Source organism: Dama dama, chromosome 18, assembly GCF_033118175.1.
Source record: "Dama dama isolate Ldn47 chromosome 18, ASM3311817v1, whole genome shotgun sequence".
In the NCBI taxonomy this organism is placed as follows: domain Eukaryota; kingdom Metazoa; phylum Chordata; class Mammalia; order Artiodactyla; family Cervidae; genus Dama; species Dama dama.
In genome coordinates this window covers 36,571,324-36,588,583 of record NC_083698.1, presented here as the reverse complement: position 1 = coordinate 36,588,583, position 17,260 = coordinate 36,571,324, and the positions used below count along the sequence as shown (strand labels likewise).

At 33.2% G+C, this 17,260-nt stretch overlaps 1 protein-coding gene across 5 annotated transcripts in view; it reads right to left on the bottom strand.

The window, feature by feature from the left end:
* The window catches only part of CACNA2D1 (calcium voltage-gated channel auxiliary subunit alpha2delta 1), a 513,972-nt gene that overhangs the window by 65,581 nt on the left and 431,131 nt on the right, over positions 1-17,260 (bottom strand). For all 5 annotated transcript variants that reach the window (XM_061165139.1, XM_061165136.1, XM_061165138.1 and 2 more), the window contains exons 13-15: positions 6,594-6,672; positions 5,693-5,742; positions 4,425-4,514 (exon numbers count right to left, since the gene is read on the bottom strand). In XM_061165139.1, the coding sequence (XP_061021122.1) occupies positions 4,425-4,514; positions 5,693-5,742; positions 6,594-6,672 (219 nt within the window). The remainder of the gene's footprint in view (positions 1-4,424; positions 4,515-5,692; positions 5,743-6,593; positions 6,673-17,260) is intronic.

Here is a 17,260-nt window from a genome sequence, read left to right as displayed (position 1 = left end):
ATTATGCATTAGTTTTTGAATATCTGACACTGTATTTTAGTTGCTTTATAAACCATAAAGCCATAAAAATTAGAAATTGATTTTGAAAGCTTATTTAAAAGTCAATGAAATAAATGTCTTAGAAATTAGTAGGATCTATTAGTCAGTTCTTTAAGCATGCAACATCTAAAATAATACTCTTAAGAGAGCACTGTAATAACTTTAAAAGTCAAATTACACTAAAACTTATAGTAACCCTGTCCATCCACTCTCTTTTTTTCATAGTGAGTTCACCTAATTATCAGAGGCCACTATGAACAGAGTGATATTAAAATATTGTTTCAAATGATTTAACTTTTCTTTTTTCTAAGCTCCATTCTTAAATTTTTTCATGCCCTAAGCCAAAGGCTTCAGGCTAAGTCACAGATGTGTAGCAGAGTAATATTATAAACAGAAAAAACATGGTACTGATAATACATTTCTAGGATATTCTAGGTAAGCATTATGATGTTAAAAGAAGCAACACTGCTTCTATATGCTCTCCAAAATGAACATTTTGACAAAGTGAAATGATGCAGACAGCTGCAATAATTAAATATGAAAGTCCAGTCATGAAGCAGTTTAGTAGAACAAAAATAATCACACAGATTTAATCAGCATGTAGATAATTTCATATGTTACATGAATACACAGAAATTAGCTGGAAAAAACTGATTTTCGGGTCAGAGGTTGCATTTTATGATTGTCATCTGCAACAATAATATTCCTGTTACAAATATTTCATGTCAGAACTACATTTTTAACAAAATTACTCTTTAAAATAATTTTAAAGTTATTGTTGAAAATTCTGAATTTACTGAGAAATTATTAGTAATCTTTTTGTGAATAATGACCCCAAATCCAAATCTATTGACTCCTGTTCTAATTCTAGAAACAGCACAGTCTTATAAAGAAAATGGTTTAGGCTATGGTTTATTATTAATTATACACATGGGAAGCTCAAAAACAGTAGAAACTGAATTAGTGGGAAAGGACAATCATACACTTTCAGCAGAACAAGATAACAAATTATTTGGGACCAAGAAAATTAAGGAAATGACGACACATAGTTGGCTGCATGATAGGCATGTTGGCTTTGTATTTAGTATTAAGGAAGAAAATTTGACCATGAAAACATCCTATTTGAATATGCAAATTAATATCTGCAACGAAAACTTTCCACCTCAAATAGTGTCAGATTATAGATAATTTATAAACCTGGTATCCAAAAGACACCAAAATCCATGGATGTTCAAGTGCCTTATATAAACTGGATATTATTTACATATAACTCATGCTCATCCTTCCAGACTTCAGATCATCTCTATATAACTTATAATAGCATTTACAATGCAAAAAGGTAAAGTAAAGTAAAGTGGAAGTCACTTGGTCATGTCTGATTCGTTACAACCCTATGGACTGTAGCCTACTAGGCTTCTCAGTCCATGAAATTCTCCAGGCAAGAATATTGGAGTGGGCTGCCATTTCCTTCTCCAGGGCATTTTCCTGACCCAGGGATCAAACTGGGTCTCCTGTATTGCAGGCAAATTCTTCACCATCTGAGACATCAGGAAAGCCCCTTACAGTGCGAATGCCATTTAACAGTTGTAAATACAATGTAAACATTATGCCAGTGCCTGGCGAAATCAAGTTTTGCTTTGTAGAACTTTCTGAATTTTTTCCTAAGTATTTTCAATCTGCAATGGTTGTACCTATAGACACAAGACACAGATATGGAGGACCAACTGTGTATATATTGAGTATATGCACGGTTTTAGGAATGGTAGCATGGCATAAATAGAAGCAATCTTTTTCTTTGCATCACTTTCACATTTACACAGAATACCATAAATTTTTTCTAAGTATGGTAATATGTGCGCCCAAATGAGATACAAGGCTTCTAACATATTAGACAAACATAAACTGCACTCAATTCCAAGGCACTGTGCAAGTTTCTAGAGAACTAAGAAGAGAAATAAAGCAAGATATCAGCTCTCTTGGAATTTATTTGATATTTAGTTTTTAGTTTCCAGAGTGTAATTCTTTTCATCTAACATAAAGAATCTTACTTTATCTCCCAAATAAAATGAACCCTCCACAATACTGTCCCAGTCTTGATTCTAGTCTTATCTTCCATTATCTGCAAAAGTGACCAAAGTATCATCCTTTCAATATACATAGCACTTGTCCAATTTTCATACTGCTACTCCTTTCTGTAATTTCACTACACATTACCAATTGTAGAAACCTTACCTAGACTCATATATTTAGCTAAAATAACACCATATTTTTAACCTTATTCTATCACCAAATATGTGGCCTCTTTCTTCTGATTATTTTAGAGTTTTTTTCATTTTTCCCATTATGTTTATTATATTTTGTCTTGCAATGTTTTTATCTTTTTTTTAAAAAAATAACTGTGAATCTGACCAGATTATTTTTTGAATGTGCTATGTGCAGAGACTATACACAAGTAATTGGAAATAAAAGATGGGTCATGTTTGAGTCTTAAGTTAGAAGAAAGAATGCACTATGTATCCACTGACCAGTCAATTAATGTCTCTTTTTGTTCTTTTTTTTTTTTTTTAACATTTAGTCTCAGCTAGCAGAACAGCAGATTCAGAACCAAAATCGCTTCCTAAAGTCATTTATGCTATCTGCAAGAACCTTACCAACAATGCAGACATGCTGGTTAATGAACTTCTGGTCATAGGAAATACAAGAGGGAATAATTATTGACTCCTCCTATCATACTCTGTCCTGTGATGGATTTGAATGCGTGAAACATTTTGACCACAGCTTCAGATGACCATGTGACCTTAAATAAATATGTGATGTCAAGAAGGAACACTGGATGGTAATTTTAGCAAGGGCTTGAGGTAAGCAAGCTTCATTTTATCGTTCTTAGCGTGCAAGGCTGCTGCTAATAGTCTCTGTTTTTCTCCTAAACTTCCTGTATATGTTTATTTTACAAGAACCAAATGATAAGTAATTCTTTCTAAATAGATTGCATTCTGCCCTGTGGGTTCATCACTGTATTCAGGAAAGTAGTATCAGCATATAATTAAACTCCAAGTAGGAAAAGGGGTTACTGAATCAGCATCTATTTTTCAGGGTTTAGTATTTTAAGTTTCTCTGATGTTACACTAGCAAAATTGTTAATTAAGTCTTCTCTAATTAAGTTAAGCATATGAATAAACCTTATTACTATTTATAACTTTCATATTAGGAAAGGAAAAGTTATACTAAAATATGATTTCTCAATTTCAGCCCTATTGACATTTTGAGCTAAATAAGTCTTTGTTTTGTGTGTGTGTGTGTGTGTGTGTGTGTGTGTGCACGCGCACGTGCACATGAGAGTGTGCTGGGAATGTGTGTGATTCTCTTGTACATTGTGGGAATGTCTAACAGCATTCCTGACACCTATTCATTGGATGCCAATAGCAAACTCTCTCTATCCCAGTCATGACAATCAATAATACCTATAGATATTTCCAAGTGATCTGAGGGGCAAAATTGCCCCCAGTTGAGAAAGAACCACTGCTCTGAAATATGATGGCATGCCTGTACTACAATTCCCACTGTGCAGTGGACAACCTAACATGTTTTTATTTGTTATTTCACATCAGATTGAATCACTTCAATGGTCTATTTCCATAAATATTTGGGGTTGTCTCTAAAGCAAGAAATTATAATATGAAGAGGTGATTAGGTTTGTGATTATTCCAGGGTGGGGTAAGATATTTGTTTATCTAGTTGCAAGTACTTCTGAGTTTTGTTGAGTCTGGTTTGAGATATGGAGGCTATCTTAAATATGGAGGAGACAGCAGACAGACTCCTGCTAGCTGAAAGTGTGAAAGTGTTAGTTGCTCAGTCATGTCTGAGTCTTTGCGACCCCGTGGAGACTCTCCAGGCAAGAATACTGGAGTGGGTTGCCATGCTCTCCTCCAGGGGATCTCCCCAACCCAGGGACTGAATCTGGGTCTCCTGCATTGCAGGCAGATTCTTTACCATCTGATCTACAAGCTTCTGCTAGCTGAAATCTACTTTAAAAATACTTTATTCACAATTCTTGTTCAAAATCTACTAATTTATGTGACTTGAGGATTTTTATTTTTACATAAAACTTCACAAAGTTACTAGAATGATCTTAAACTCAAGATTCGGGGTTTGAAACTCTGTATCCTCAATGACAACTAAAAAACAACACTTTACATCTCTGGTTTTCTATTGCACACAAGTCTAGATTTTTAAGTAAATTATGTAAATTCTAGCAAAGAAGGTTGTGACAGAAGGAATTCTGAAAGGGAATCATGAAGAGAAAAAGAGAAATGGAAGCTGGAGACAAACAGAAGTCAGCCGTGTGCTTTTGTTGCAACAGTCTCTGGTTAAACAGCCTCGCTTACCAGCGCGTCCAGGTATACATTCGTCCACTGGACTTGCTTGGCTTTGTCTCCAGCTAAAACCATTGGTCTTCCCAGAACATCCAAATATTCCTATATATAAACACATTAAAAAATTTAAGTGGTTGATAACTAGGAATGCAGTGCTAAGAAAAAAAAAAAACTCCACAGAGAAAATTTTACCTAGAGGTAAAAATGAAGATGGAATTAAAATTATTAAGAGTGTTAAGCATATAATCATTCAGTTTCTACTTTGGGTACTCCATAAATGGTATGTCTGCATACTCAGAATTAACAATGTTTGACTTGTATTATTTATACAATGTATCTACCCCAGTTTTTCTTTTTTTTCTCCTAACAAAACATTCTCTTTCTGAGGTACAGCCAAGGATAAGTGAAATAAGTTCCCTGTGAATTGTTTTATGTTAATCTAAACTATTTAAGGCTCTGTGATTTACTGGATGGAACTGCACAAATTTGAAATAATAAAGCAGCCACATACTTGTTTTCATATCACAGATTGTTTGGCTGAAATTCAAAACTACATTTAAACATATCAAAAATAAATGAAATACTGTGCCAAAACTAGACATCAGGCTTGAATGCAGCTGCTGTTTCATTTCAAAACTCAACATATTCAGTATTCATTTCCACAAAAGCCATGTTATTTGCACTAAATTTTGACTTAGTCTATTTTGTAGACTTTCAGTTATGTTTAAAACTGAATAAATGATTTTAAATAGCATATTATGAATATTTAAAGATAATATATATTTAAATTAAGTTATTGGTTCAATCTACCTATTTAACAAGTATGTTTTCAACTGAATGGCTGTAGAAAAACCATCTCCTTGTTGTAAGTTGAAAATAATTATTGTTTAATTTTCTGTGTTGAACCTATAATTTGGGGAAACTCAGTTAAATGATTTGCCATAGAAACAAGTTGAAATTATATGATGAGATTGTTGGTACATTGATTTTATTTATTTTCTATGATGTTTTTAAAATAGGAGAAGACAAACATAATTATACATCTTTGTCTGAGTTTCAGATATTTAAAAACACTTGGAATTTTAGTGAAATAAAAACCAATACATTACCATGATACTCATTATTTTATTACAAATGTAATAGTACGAATTATTTATTCATGTAATACTATCAATTACTCATTCATTTTCACTTATTTTCTTCATACTGAGCATATTTAAAGGAGCAGAGAAATATCTTAGTTTGAAAAAACACTTTAAACAAGTTTTAAATAACCATACCTGAGTATTGATTCTTATTGCTCCAATGGAAGGAATTTCATAGTAATAACCTGAAATATACACACATATACACAACAGATTTATATGTTTACATATTATGATATAATAAAAAACACAGAACTATTTTATGGCTTTCTAGGAGAAACTGAGTACTTCTAATTCAGAAAATACTAAAATATCAATACCACTGATCAGTTTGAAAAATGTATGATTAATGTAAACTCATAGCAAATACACAAGCTTTATCAGAAACTTCACTACATTTCTCATATTGTATAAAATAAATGTCATTTTTCTAGAAAGCAGTAGAAAATCTATTATCATCAAAAATTGTTTTCATTGGAAAAATAAAAGTATACAATGATGGGTATCTAACAATTTTGTATTATATAAAATATCTGCCAAAATATAACTTTCAGAATAAATCTAGGCTCTTTCTATTGTCATGTGTCATTTTTCAAATAATATTTTTTTCTGAGAATAAATGAAATATAGATTCACTATACAAAGTCTGAATTATCTAGGAATGTATAACACATATAAAAAAATAATTCAGCCACTCAGAAAAAAAGTACATATAATGTTATACTTTCTTATATCTAAGTTTTACACAACTCAGATATTATTTGATTCTTAATTCTTCATTCAAATTATATTTGATCAGAATCATTAGTATAATTCAATAAAATACAACACTATAATGTCAAAGTAACACTATAATGTAACACCGAAGCCAAAGTTTGTGTGTTTTCTCTAGAGAAAATATCTTCTGCATCTTATTCTTGCCTCACTTTAAAAATGAGTTACAAATTTAGAGTATTTTAAATGATAATATGTAGAAGTGATAACTACTAAATTCATCTTCTTATAATAAAATGTGGTCATTAAACAGACTTGTTACCTTTATTTTCACAGGCCATCCATTGAATAGGTCCTCTGTCATAATTATGTTGACCAACTGAAAATGTGAATACACGGACCTGATGAATTTAAAAATGGGTAGCCGGTTAGGCTGCATAAAATTTAATTGAAAGGCAAAACAAAAGAGCTAAAATAAAAGATAAATAAAGCATGTTTTTCAGTTATTTAATGTGACAAGAAAATTGAGGCCACTAAATCACTTAGGAAGGCACCAGAGAGAAACCACATAATCTACTCTAAACATAGACTTTGGTTACTAAATTTAAGTTAGTACTTGGGTGCTCTGCATCATACCCCGATTCTGTGGCAGGATCGTGACTAAGGTTTCATCAGCAAAAATGGCATCTTTTAGATTCAACCCAACATCAGCTGTCTCACCTGGTTAAAACATATTATTCACATACCTAGTCACTGCAAAAAAAATCCTACTTAATAAGGACAAGGCTACAAAAATCTATATAGAAAGGAGGTCACTCTACGTTTAGTTGCTTAGAACATTATACTTAATGATAGTTTCACTACTTTTCACATCATGAAAATATTTAATATGCACATGTATGAGTATGATGTTAGTCATATGACTTACTTTCTATAAAAGATGACTGTAACATATAAATAAATATTTTAAGCTCTGAGCATTTTTAAAAAGAATTAAAATATTGACTGCTTCTAATATGCAAATATTTTAAAATGTAATTGTGATACTGTTCAATTATTGTAATTTATATATTCATTGGAAGGTGCTGAATTTAAATAGTATAGAAGTATAGAAAATAAATTCAATGAGGTCAACAACTATTTAATAAAACGGTTACTTGACTTACACTGATTTTTACCAAGTTAGTAATCAGAGTAAACCAATACTCTAAGTTCAACAGTTTAGCTTTTTCTAAAGATAAACATGCAGAAAAGCACTTTTCCATGAATTCATGGTCTGGTTTGAACTATGTTAAGAGCTTTTCCATAATTCATGTCGATTGACTGTTTGAATTGACATTTTCTAATTGTTTCATCTGTTTCATCTTTCACACTGACTGCAGAGCACAAATCTCAAGAGATCCCACATCTGGTCTCTGTTCTTTCGCTGGTCTTGGCCACACAGAGATCACATCATAACAACCCTTGCCCCAGAAAGTACACTGGGGAGGTTGTTGTTTCACTTGTAAAGTTTCACTCAAGCCACTCGTCCAGGTTTGCCTTGGCTAGTTATGCAAGAAGCCATTTGGTGAACACATCAGAGTTTTAATCACCACAAACTGTAAAGACAGGTGACTGGTTCTAGCTTAACAGAAGTTGGTGACACCTACCCTTCTCTCCCTTAATCCTTCAAAATACAAAAATCTAGTTTCATTTCCTAAAATCTTCAATTGGTCATTTTGGGGGATATGCATTTTAGTGGAGTGTTACTACTTAACAGAGTTAAAATTACTCCTAAATGGATTATTTTCATGAATGGGTTGGCCACCCTACTGATAATTCAATTTAATTGCCATACCTTAAAAAATCGTCATGTGAATTCAGGACACGGAAACAATTCAGATGTTCTAGAAAGTACCTGGGGATCACTTTCATGATTAACATTTGAAAGCATGTCTCAAATGTTCAATTTAAAGCACTGCTTTGTCTGTTGTTTCTCTTACCACAACAGTATTCCAATAAAATGGTTTCCATAAGGTACTTTTCAGTACAAGGACATAAATGAATAAGACTAAATGAATTATTATTACATATCTACATCCCTAGAAATCAAGCATTTCTAATAACATAGAGGCTAGACATACATAGACATACACCATGTGATTATTTTGACTGATGTTATTCAAACAGTCCAAATAAACACTATCATTATCATTAAGTATAATGCTCTAAGCAACTAAAGGTAGAGTGACCTCCTTTCTATATAGATTTTTGTAACACAGGCAAAAAACATACTAGTAAAAAAACAACAACAAAACATATTGCTTGATTTGTTTTACTACAGAAGTTTTGCCTGACCCTAATTGTTGGCCTGCATGGAAACCTCAGCTGTTGATCAAATTAAAGAATTTAGAATCATAGCTGGGTGTCAAAGTGTACACTGTCATAATTAATTACAATTTAATAAAAGCTTAATACACACTTTTTTTTTTTTACGTTTTCTTCTCTATCTTTATTCATTTATCATATAGGTCCTTCCTTGGCTATTTCAATATAGGATGCATTAACTGATTTGAAAAGACCCTGATGCTGGGAAAGATTGAGGGCAGGTGGAGAAGGGGACAATAGAGGATGAGACGGTTGGATGGCATCACTGACTCAATCGACATGAGTTTGGGTAAACTCCGGGAGTTGGTGATGGACAGGGAGGTCTGGCGTGCTGTGATTCATGGGGTCGCAAAGAGTCAGACACGACTGAGCAACTGAACTGAACTGATTGAATCATTCCTGTATTATGAATGCATAATTTTTAACTCACTTTGCAAATCTGCCTTATGATAGATGTTTTTAAAGATATTTTTCTGAAAACATCCTCCCAATGGTTACTAAAATCTTAATAATTACAAATTCAACCTTTCTACAGTTTCAGCAACTGGCTTGCCATTACAATAGTTATCAAATCTTGCTAGTATATCTAAAAACTTATTTTTTCTCTTGGTAGATATACATACATGTATATGTGTGTGTATATACATACATGCAAGCATGTTACACATGCATGTTACACAAAACATGCATGTAGTTAATGATTTTATAGATTATCTTAGAATTTTCTAAAATGACTTGATAAATATATATATTTAAGATAAGTTTAACATAAATCAAATATAAATTTTTAATTCTTTCTATGACAAAGAAAAAGTCCACATTAACATTACTTCAGTTTCAAATCAAACATAAAATCAAATATAAAAAGGTCAATATAAATTTTTAATTCTTTCTATGACAAAGATCCACGTGAATATAATACTTCAATCCCAGGTGCTGTACCCATGCTGACTTTTGTCTTTGCTTTAAATATTCGAACTAATTATGTAATAAGATTTTAACTAGATTGATTTCATAATCAGGTGTGATATTCAACATTTCATAGTACATATATACAATGAATTGATGAAGTTTAAAAAATAATTTTTGAACCCTAACTTTCCACTTGGGAGTGTTGCTTTCATTTCTCCTGTTCCACGCTATATGACTGCCACCCTGTGGAAGAGTTAATGAACTGACTCCAATGCCAAGTTCACAGAGATGGTTGCTGTCCCCTCAGTCTGATGTTTTTCACTTCTTTGAGCGAACCATTCTTCTTTAGCTATAAATTTGGAGAAATAAGATAATAAAGTGTTTCCTTGAAATAGGCACAATTTAGAGATTAAGGTAAACTACATTCTCAAAGATGTGAATTTTTAGCGGTCTTTTCTTTTTAGTGTATTTATGTGGTCTTACAGAAAAACAAATAAAATGACATTAAAAAACAACAACAACAACAACAAAACCTTGAAACAATGTGCAGCCACACAAGCTAAATATCTCATATAAAGTCTCCATTAAGTAAATTACTTTAAATCAGGCCTCCATTAAAGCAAAGTCAACTTTTGTGGAGAAAAAATTCCTTTACTTATGCCTAGTAGTACATTTATAATCACAACACTAGATCCATAGAACAAGTACATACTGAAGACTCATTGTTATAAGTGTAATATTCCTAGAAAATTTGCTAAATGATCCTGAACTGGTTGATGTTAGATAGGCCATATTTTACAATGTTCACTTCTGTGAGGGTCATATATGAAACATATATAGCTATAGATGGCTTTGAAAAATATTTTTTCACATTGCTGGAGTCCAGGTCTCTAACAGAAATGATATGGGAAGTTAGAAATTGAATAAACATTGGGCTGCGTTAAAACAGTTTCAGGATTGCACTATTATATCTATTAAAGTACTTTATATAGATATGAAAATAAATGTTTATTAAATGAAAAAAAATTGAATAGCTAAATGAGTGGTCTTAATGTTTTCCCAGAGGGATATAAGACACACTTTGATATCATCTGATATATAAATTAGTTCATTATAACAGAGTAGAGCCAAAACCAGAGTGATAAAAGCCTTGCATTCATAATCATGGGTTGTTTCTTTATACTTATATCATGGTAAATTTGTAATCTCTTTTTTGTGGTTACATAGTCTTTTTAATGGAGATGAGAAAATTTCTTCAGGCAAGTTAAAGTATGTATACTACACATATCATTTATATGCTGTATTATTCCTAGAAAATTTAAAAAAAAATTATTGACTCATGTTTAGTTATATAAGAATATTCACAATAGAAATTGGAATTTGAGAGCATATTTAATATAATTAAACTTAACTAAAAATCAGTCTCTATTATTAGTTGCAAATTTATATAATTTGGCCTTCACTTGGTTCAAAAATCATTTTTTCTCTGAACAGAAAATTATAATTCCAACATGTAAATCTGAATTATAATTTACATGTTAAGCCTGGCCTATTTGACCAGAGAAAACTTTTAATTACCAGCAAATTGGGTTACTGATTTGCTTCTTATAATACACTACTGATGTATCCTTTAGTTCTAGACTTCTGTTACTCTGCTTTTTATTTTGTCTTGTTTGTTGAAGACAAAAATACTTGTCTTCAATTAAGATTTTTCCAAAACCACAGGGTCAACCTATTTTAAAAGTCATAGGAATTTCTTGTTTCCCAGCAGAACCCAGTTACTGGAAACTGTCACCTCAACAATTATCAGTTACCCAGAGTTCAAGTTTAATTTACAATAGGCAAATCTCCAAGGAATAATGGAAATGAGACTATGAAGAAAGAAAGCCAATAAAACTAAAATAAAAACATCAGCTATCGAATCATGTTAGAAAAATGATGTCAGAAACGGGTTTTATTAATTTACTGTGTGTACTAAAATTTTTGGCAATAAGCCTATAAAAACACTAGATTGGACTGAATATTTTAGAAGAAAATTCTACAGTCGTTTTCATAATTCACAAGAATACCAGGATCCACAGCGTTTAAAATAACACACATCTCTAGGTTTATAGCATTATGAAATAAATAAAAGTGTCCAAATGTACCTTTCACACTTAATTTATTTTATAAAGCCCAGTGAAATGAAAGGTTCTTGCAAGTCTGCAAAGATTTGATGGCTTAGTTTAATCCATTTTAGTCTCTTAAAGCTGTGAGAAGCATGTTCCTTAGTGGTGAAGTCCTGCTATCCGGCTAGAAGGAAGGATCCTGGGTGGGCAAATGATGACTGGCAGGCCCCAAGGCTGCCCTGGAGAGAGAGATACACGACTAGCCAGCACACTCCACATGAGGTTATGAAATTTGGACTGCAGAACATTTAAATGATTGATTTTGCCACTTAGTAGCTGTGTAGCTTTCAGCAAGCTCGTTAACTTCTCAAATTTTGGTTTTCTTATTTCCAAAATGGGGATGATGTTGATGGTGATAAAAACCTTTTTATCATATGGCTATTACAACTGTGAATGAAGTGATACATGAAAAGCTTTTGTCTTATATGGAAAATTATAAGCACAATAAATATTAGCTACAGTAATAAAGATGACATGATGATGATGACGACTACAATGTCTTCTATAGTCAAACTATCAGAATTCAGTGAGGTGACATTTTCCATTTTCATGCCTCAAAAAGAACTTAATTTGAAACAATACCTTCCCAGAGGGACAAATTTGGTTTGCTTTACTGCATTTAAGAATAAACTCCATATAGGGCCCAGGTTGGATGCATGAGACAAGTGCTCGGGCCTGGTGCACTGGGAAGACCCAGAGAGATCAGGTCGAGAGGGAGGTGGGAGGAGGAACAGATGTAAATCCATGGCTGATTCATGTCAATGTATGGCAAAAACCACTACAATATTCTAATTAGCCTCCAACTAATAAAAATAAATGGAAGCAAAAAAAAAAAAAAGAATAAACTGCAAAGAAAAAGATACTGTCTAAATGCCGCTGTGTCCATATAAGATATGCCTGTATGGAATTTCCCAGGGCCTGACAAAGGAATGAATTTAGTAAGTGACTAGTGAGTTTAAGTAAATCACACCAAGCAACTTTAAAAAGGAAAACAAAATGCAGTAGTTTTTGCTTACATGATCTTAAAGGACCTAGCTGATACCTGTCTTATATGTCTTTCATGTCGGTACATAACATAGATACATGCCCTTGGGATTATGTTGGTGTTTAAAAATGTTAACAATTACAATGAATCATCCTTGTATATTAAGATTATAAGGGAGCAAGTTCAGGTTCCCCTTCTATCTGCATGCACTGACAGGATTGGATAACAGAGGAAAAAGCTATGGACACATTTCATTTCTAAGCAATTTAGCTCTGAAGAGACTATTGTCAGCTGAGAGGTCACAACATAAGTGATATATTTATTTCAGATGTTCCTCTTGGGTAATGCTAAATACTTCACTGACTCTAATAATGAGAATACTCATGAAAAACTATGTGTTGGACTGATTAGTATGAAAGGAGAGGTGGCATCAATACAATCATTTTTTTATATGAACTTAAGTCCCCCTAATTCTTACAATGACCTATGCAAGGGTGGAACATTAATTTTACTCTACATTCTACTTTTGCCTTCTCATACTGTTTATGGGGTTCAAAGAATGTTCAAACTACCGCACAACTGCACTCATTTCACCTGATAGCAAGGTAATGTTCAGTCCGCCAAAGCTAGGCTTCAGCAGTAAGTGAACCGAGAACTTCCAGATGTATAAGATGGATTCAGAAAAGGCAGAGGAAACAGAGATCAAATTGCAACATCCATGGAGTCATAGAAAAACCTAGAGAATTCCAGAAAAATATTTACTTCTGCTTCATTGACTATGCTAATGTCTTTGACTGTGGATCACAACGAACTGTAGAAAATTCTTAAAGAGATGGGAATACCAGACCACCTTACCTGCCTCCGAAGAAACCTGTATGCAGGTCAACAAGAGCCAGACATGGAACAATGGACTGGTTCAAAATTAGGAAAGAAGTATGTCAAGGCTGTATATTGTCACCCTGCTTATTTAAATTCTATACAGAGTACATCATGCGAAACGCTGGGCTGAATGAAGCGCAAGCTGGAATCAAGATGGTCGGGAGAAATAGCAATAACCTCAGATATAAAGATGACATCACCCTTATGGCAGAAAGCAAAGAAGAGCTAAAGAGCCTCTTAATGAAAATGAAAGAGGAAAGTGAAAAAGCTGGCTTGAAATTAAACTAAGATGATGGCATCCGGTCTCATCACTTCATGGAAAATAGGGAAACTATAGAAACAGTTATAGACTTTATTTTCTTGGGCTCCAAAATCACTGCAGATGTTGACTGTAGCCATAAAATTAAAAGACACTTGCTCCTTAGAGGAAAAGCCATGATAAACCTAGCAGCATATTAACAAAAAGACATTACTTTCCCAACAAAGGTCCATCTAGTCAAAGCCTGGTTTTTTCAGCAGTCATGTATGGATGTGAGAGTTGGACCATAAGAAAGGCTTGAGTGCCAAAGAACTGATGCTTTCAAATTATGGTTTTGAAGACTTGAGAATTCATTGGACTGCAAGGAGATCAAACCAGTAAATCCTAAAGGAAATAAACCCCAAATATTATTCATTGGAAAGGCTGATGCTGAAACTGAAGCTCCAATACTTTGGCCACCCTGATGAGAAGAGCCAACTCATTGGAAAAGACCCTGATGCTGGGAAAGATTGAAGGCAGGAGGAGAAGGGGATGACAGAGGACGAGATGATTGGATGGCATCACTGACTCAATGGAAATGAGTTTGAGCAAGCTCCAGGAGATGGTGAAGGACGGGGAAACCTGGCACACTGCAGTCCATGGGGTTTCGTAGAGTCGGACACAACTCAGCAACTGAACAACAACAATAACATTCCACTTGTAAGGAAAAAATATAATTTTAAACTATTTTCTTGTAAAAGATCAAAGCTATTCGGTATCATATATGAATGTTTTACAGTTTACTATAGGAGATTATTTATTGTATATTTACATTTATTCATTTATGTTGGGCATCTTCAGTCATTACTCAGCAACCACTGTGCATCAAGCCCTTCTTAGCCTCTAAGGAGTCAATGGTAGGTTTACAAGTTGATACAACCCCTACTTCTTAGAGCTTTTAACAGAAGAGAGTTCAAGATAACGTAAATAAGTACATAAAAAATAATAAAAATGGTAATCTGGGAGGAAGAAAACAAAGAGGAAAGATGGTACTGAAATAGAGAATAATGGGGACCACTCTAGAAATTCTGAGCAGGGAAGATCTCTGTGTGGAGCTAGAGCTTTCAGTCCAAGAAGACAGCCTCAGGAAAAGCAGAGCAAGAATGCCCTTCCTGGTATTGTGATTTCACATCAACAAAAGGCAATCCCAATTTTAGGTGGCACAATTCTACCTAGAAATTATTTCAAGTGTATTTGTGGCACTCTATGGCCTATGTCATGTAAAATACTTTCTGTTTAATGTAATACTTATTCTCACATTTCAATGAATTTGTTCTAGCCATCAAATTAAGGACTCTGTAAAATGTATGGAAGTAATAATACTCAGACCCAAAGAAAATGTTCCTTAGTTTAGGCAATGAATTATCAATACTAATTTCATTCTAAGAACACAAATGTAAACAAATCTGTCAAAGAAGGACACCTCACACATGCACATGACATGAATTTTAAGTTGATCATCTATTGGCAGGGCCAATATTACTTATAATTATTGTTTTTAGTGATACCTTAACTCCAGCACAAGTAATATATTTGGCTTTTATGAACACAGCTATAGTTGCCATTCTAAAACTAAAAATCCTTTGGAAATGGTTGAAAGTACCAAATTACATGAAAATTTTTAAAAGCAGTGCATTTCTAAACAGTATTAAATATTCTACAAGTCTGAATTTCTTCTATTATCAGAGGTTTGAACATTCCTTCGAAAGGCTTCATTCTTGCCTGATGGAGAAGCTAGGCAGAGACTACCAAGAAGGCAATGTATTATTTCCCATGAATTATTTTTCCTACCATATGTTGAAAAAGTAGTTGATGATTTTCACTTTACTGTATAAAACACATATACAGATTTAGCCATTTGTGACTTGCTTTAGATTTTTGTAGGTTATAGATTATTTCTCTTCTGGATCTGACAAAAGACTGCCAATCGTTTTTGAAAGAATCTAAAAAATAAAGCATCCATTGTCAGACAATTATAACTTTTTAGCTATGCATTCTTTATTTTACAAAATTATTCCACATCTATCATATGCGTTTTTATTGGTTCTTCTCATTCAGTTTACTAGCTATTTTGAAATGTTCATTTTATAGATTTTTGAATGTCTTTTTATTTTTGATTAATTCTGAGAATTAACCTAAGAATCCAAGAACTATTTTATAGCTGGCTAGACAATCTTAAGTGTATACTGCTAACCAATCTCTTTGTTAATCTACAGAAAATTAAATATCTTTACTTTCGCTAGACCTGGGAATTATCTTTCAACTCTGTATCTGGTGTCAGTTTCCTTTGTTCATGTGTTTGGAATCTATGATAGAGTTCATTTTGGTTTTGGCACCATTTATAAGGCAGTCTCATACACATGGTTGAGCCCTAAGGAATGGCAGAGTTGCAGGTAAAGATTAGAAAGTGAATGCATTTTAATGTGGAACAGCTGTGTGAGGAGATTAACATGGACTCAGTTTTAAGCTGTACCTATCTATAATCAGGTAGATTAATTCCCAAGAGTAATACATTTCAAAAGAACCCAAACATTTTGTTCTAATTCTCAAACCTTTTGGCCTCATTAAATTGTGCTCTGTATCTGCAAACTCATTCATCAGCTCTCTGGGTGGACCTCATCACACCTATCTGGGTTGCTCTGAGTGATTTCTAATGTCATCTGGATGACAAATGGGTTTAAATGAAGCATCCAGTCACATTCATGCCAAGCAAGAGGCCTGGGGAGAAAGTAGGATTCAAAAAGAGGTTTTCAGATATTTTTTTTTCTTTAAAAGCTCTCCAAATTCTGTGACTTTGCAATTTCGTATTTTTAAGCTACAAGTGAATGTCTATCTTAAGGTGCATGTTTTAAAGTAAAATTATAGTTGAATATAGAATTTTACATATTGAAAGTTTTTATTTTACTATCAAATTTCAGTTTTACACATTGGCCATTTGAAAGAAAATGTAGCTAGTTACGTTCTGAGTTGATAAATTTATTGCATAATAAATATGAATTTTGCAGGTAAATAACTGGTCATACACATCTTTAGATGACACAGATAGACAAGGATCTTCCATGCATCCACATGTCTGAGGGTGGCAAACCTCTCACACTGGGTGGATGAGTGGAAGGTAGAGAAGTCAGAATAAGCAGGGGAAGTGAGAAAGGGTTTGGGTTATCCCAAACCATTTGAAGACATATTAAAGATGGTGGGAAAATCTCTCTTACACACACTAGTTGCATATATACACCCATGGCATAAACAGTTAATTGTGAAATGTTGTCTTGACAAAATACAAACACATTAAAAAACATAAGTGACTTAAAAATTGTCTGCTATCATCACTGCTAGTGGATAAAAACATGCAAGTACCAAGACACAAATTTTTTGTCTAA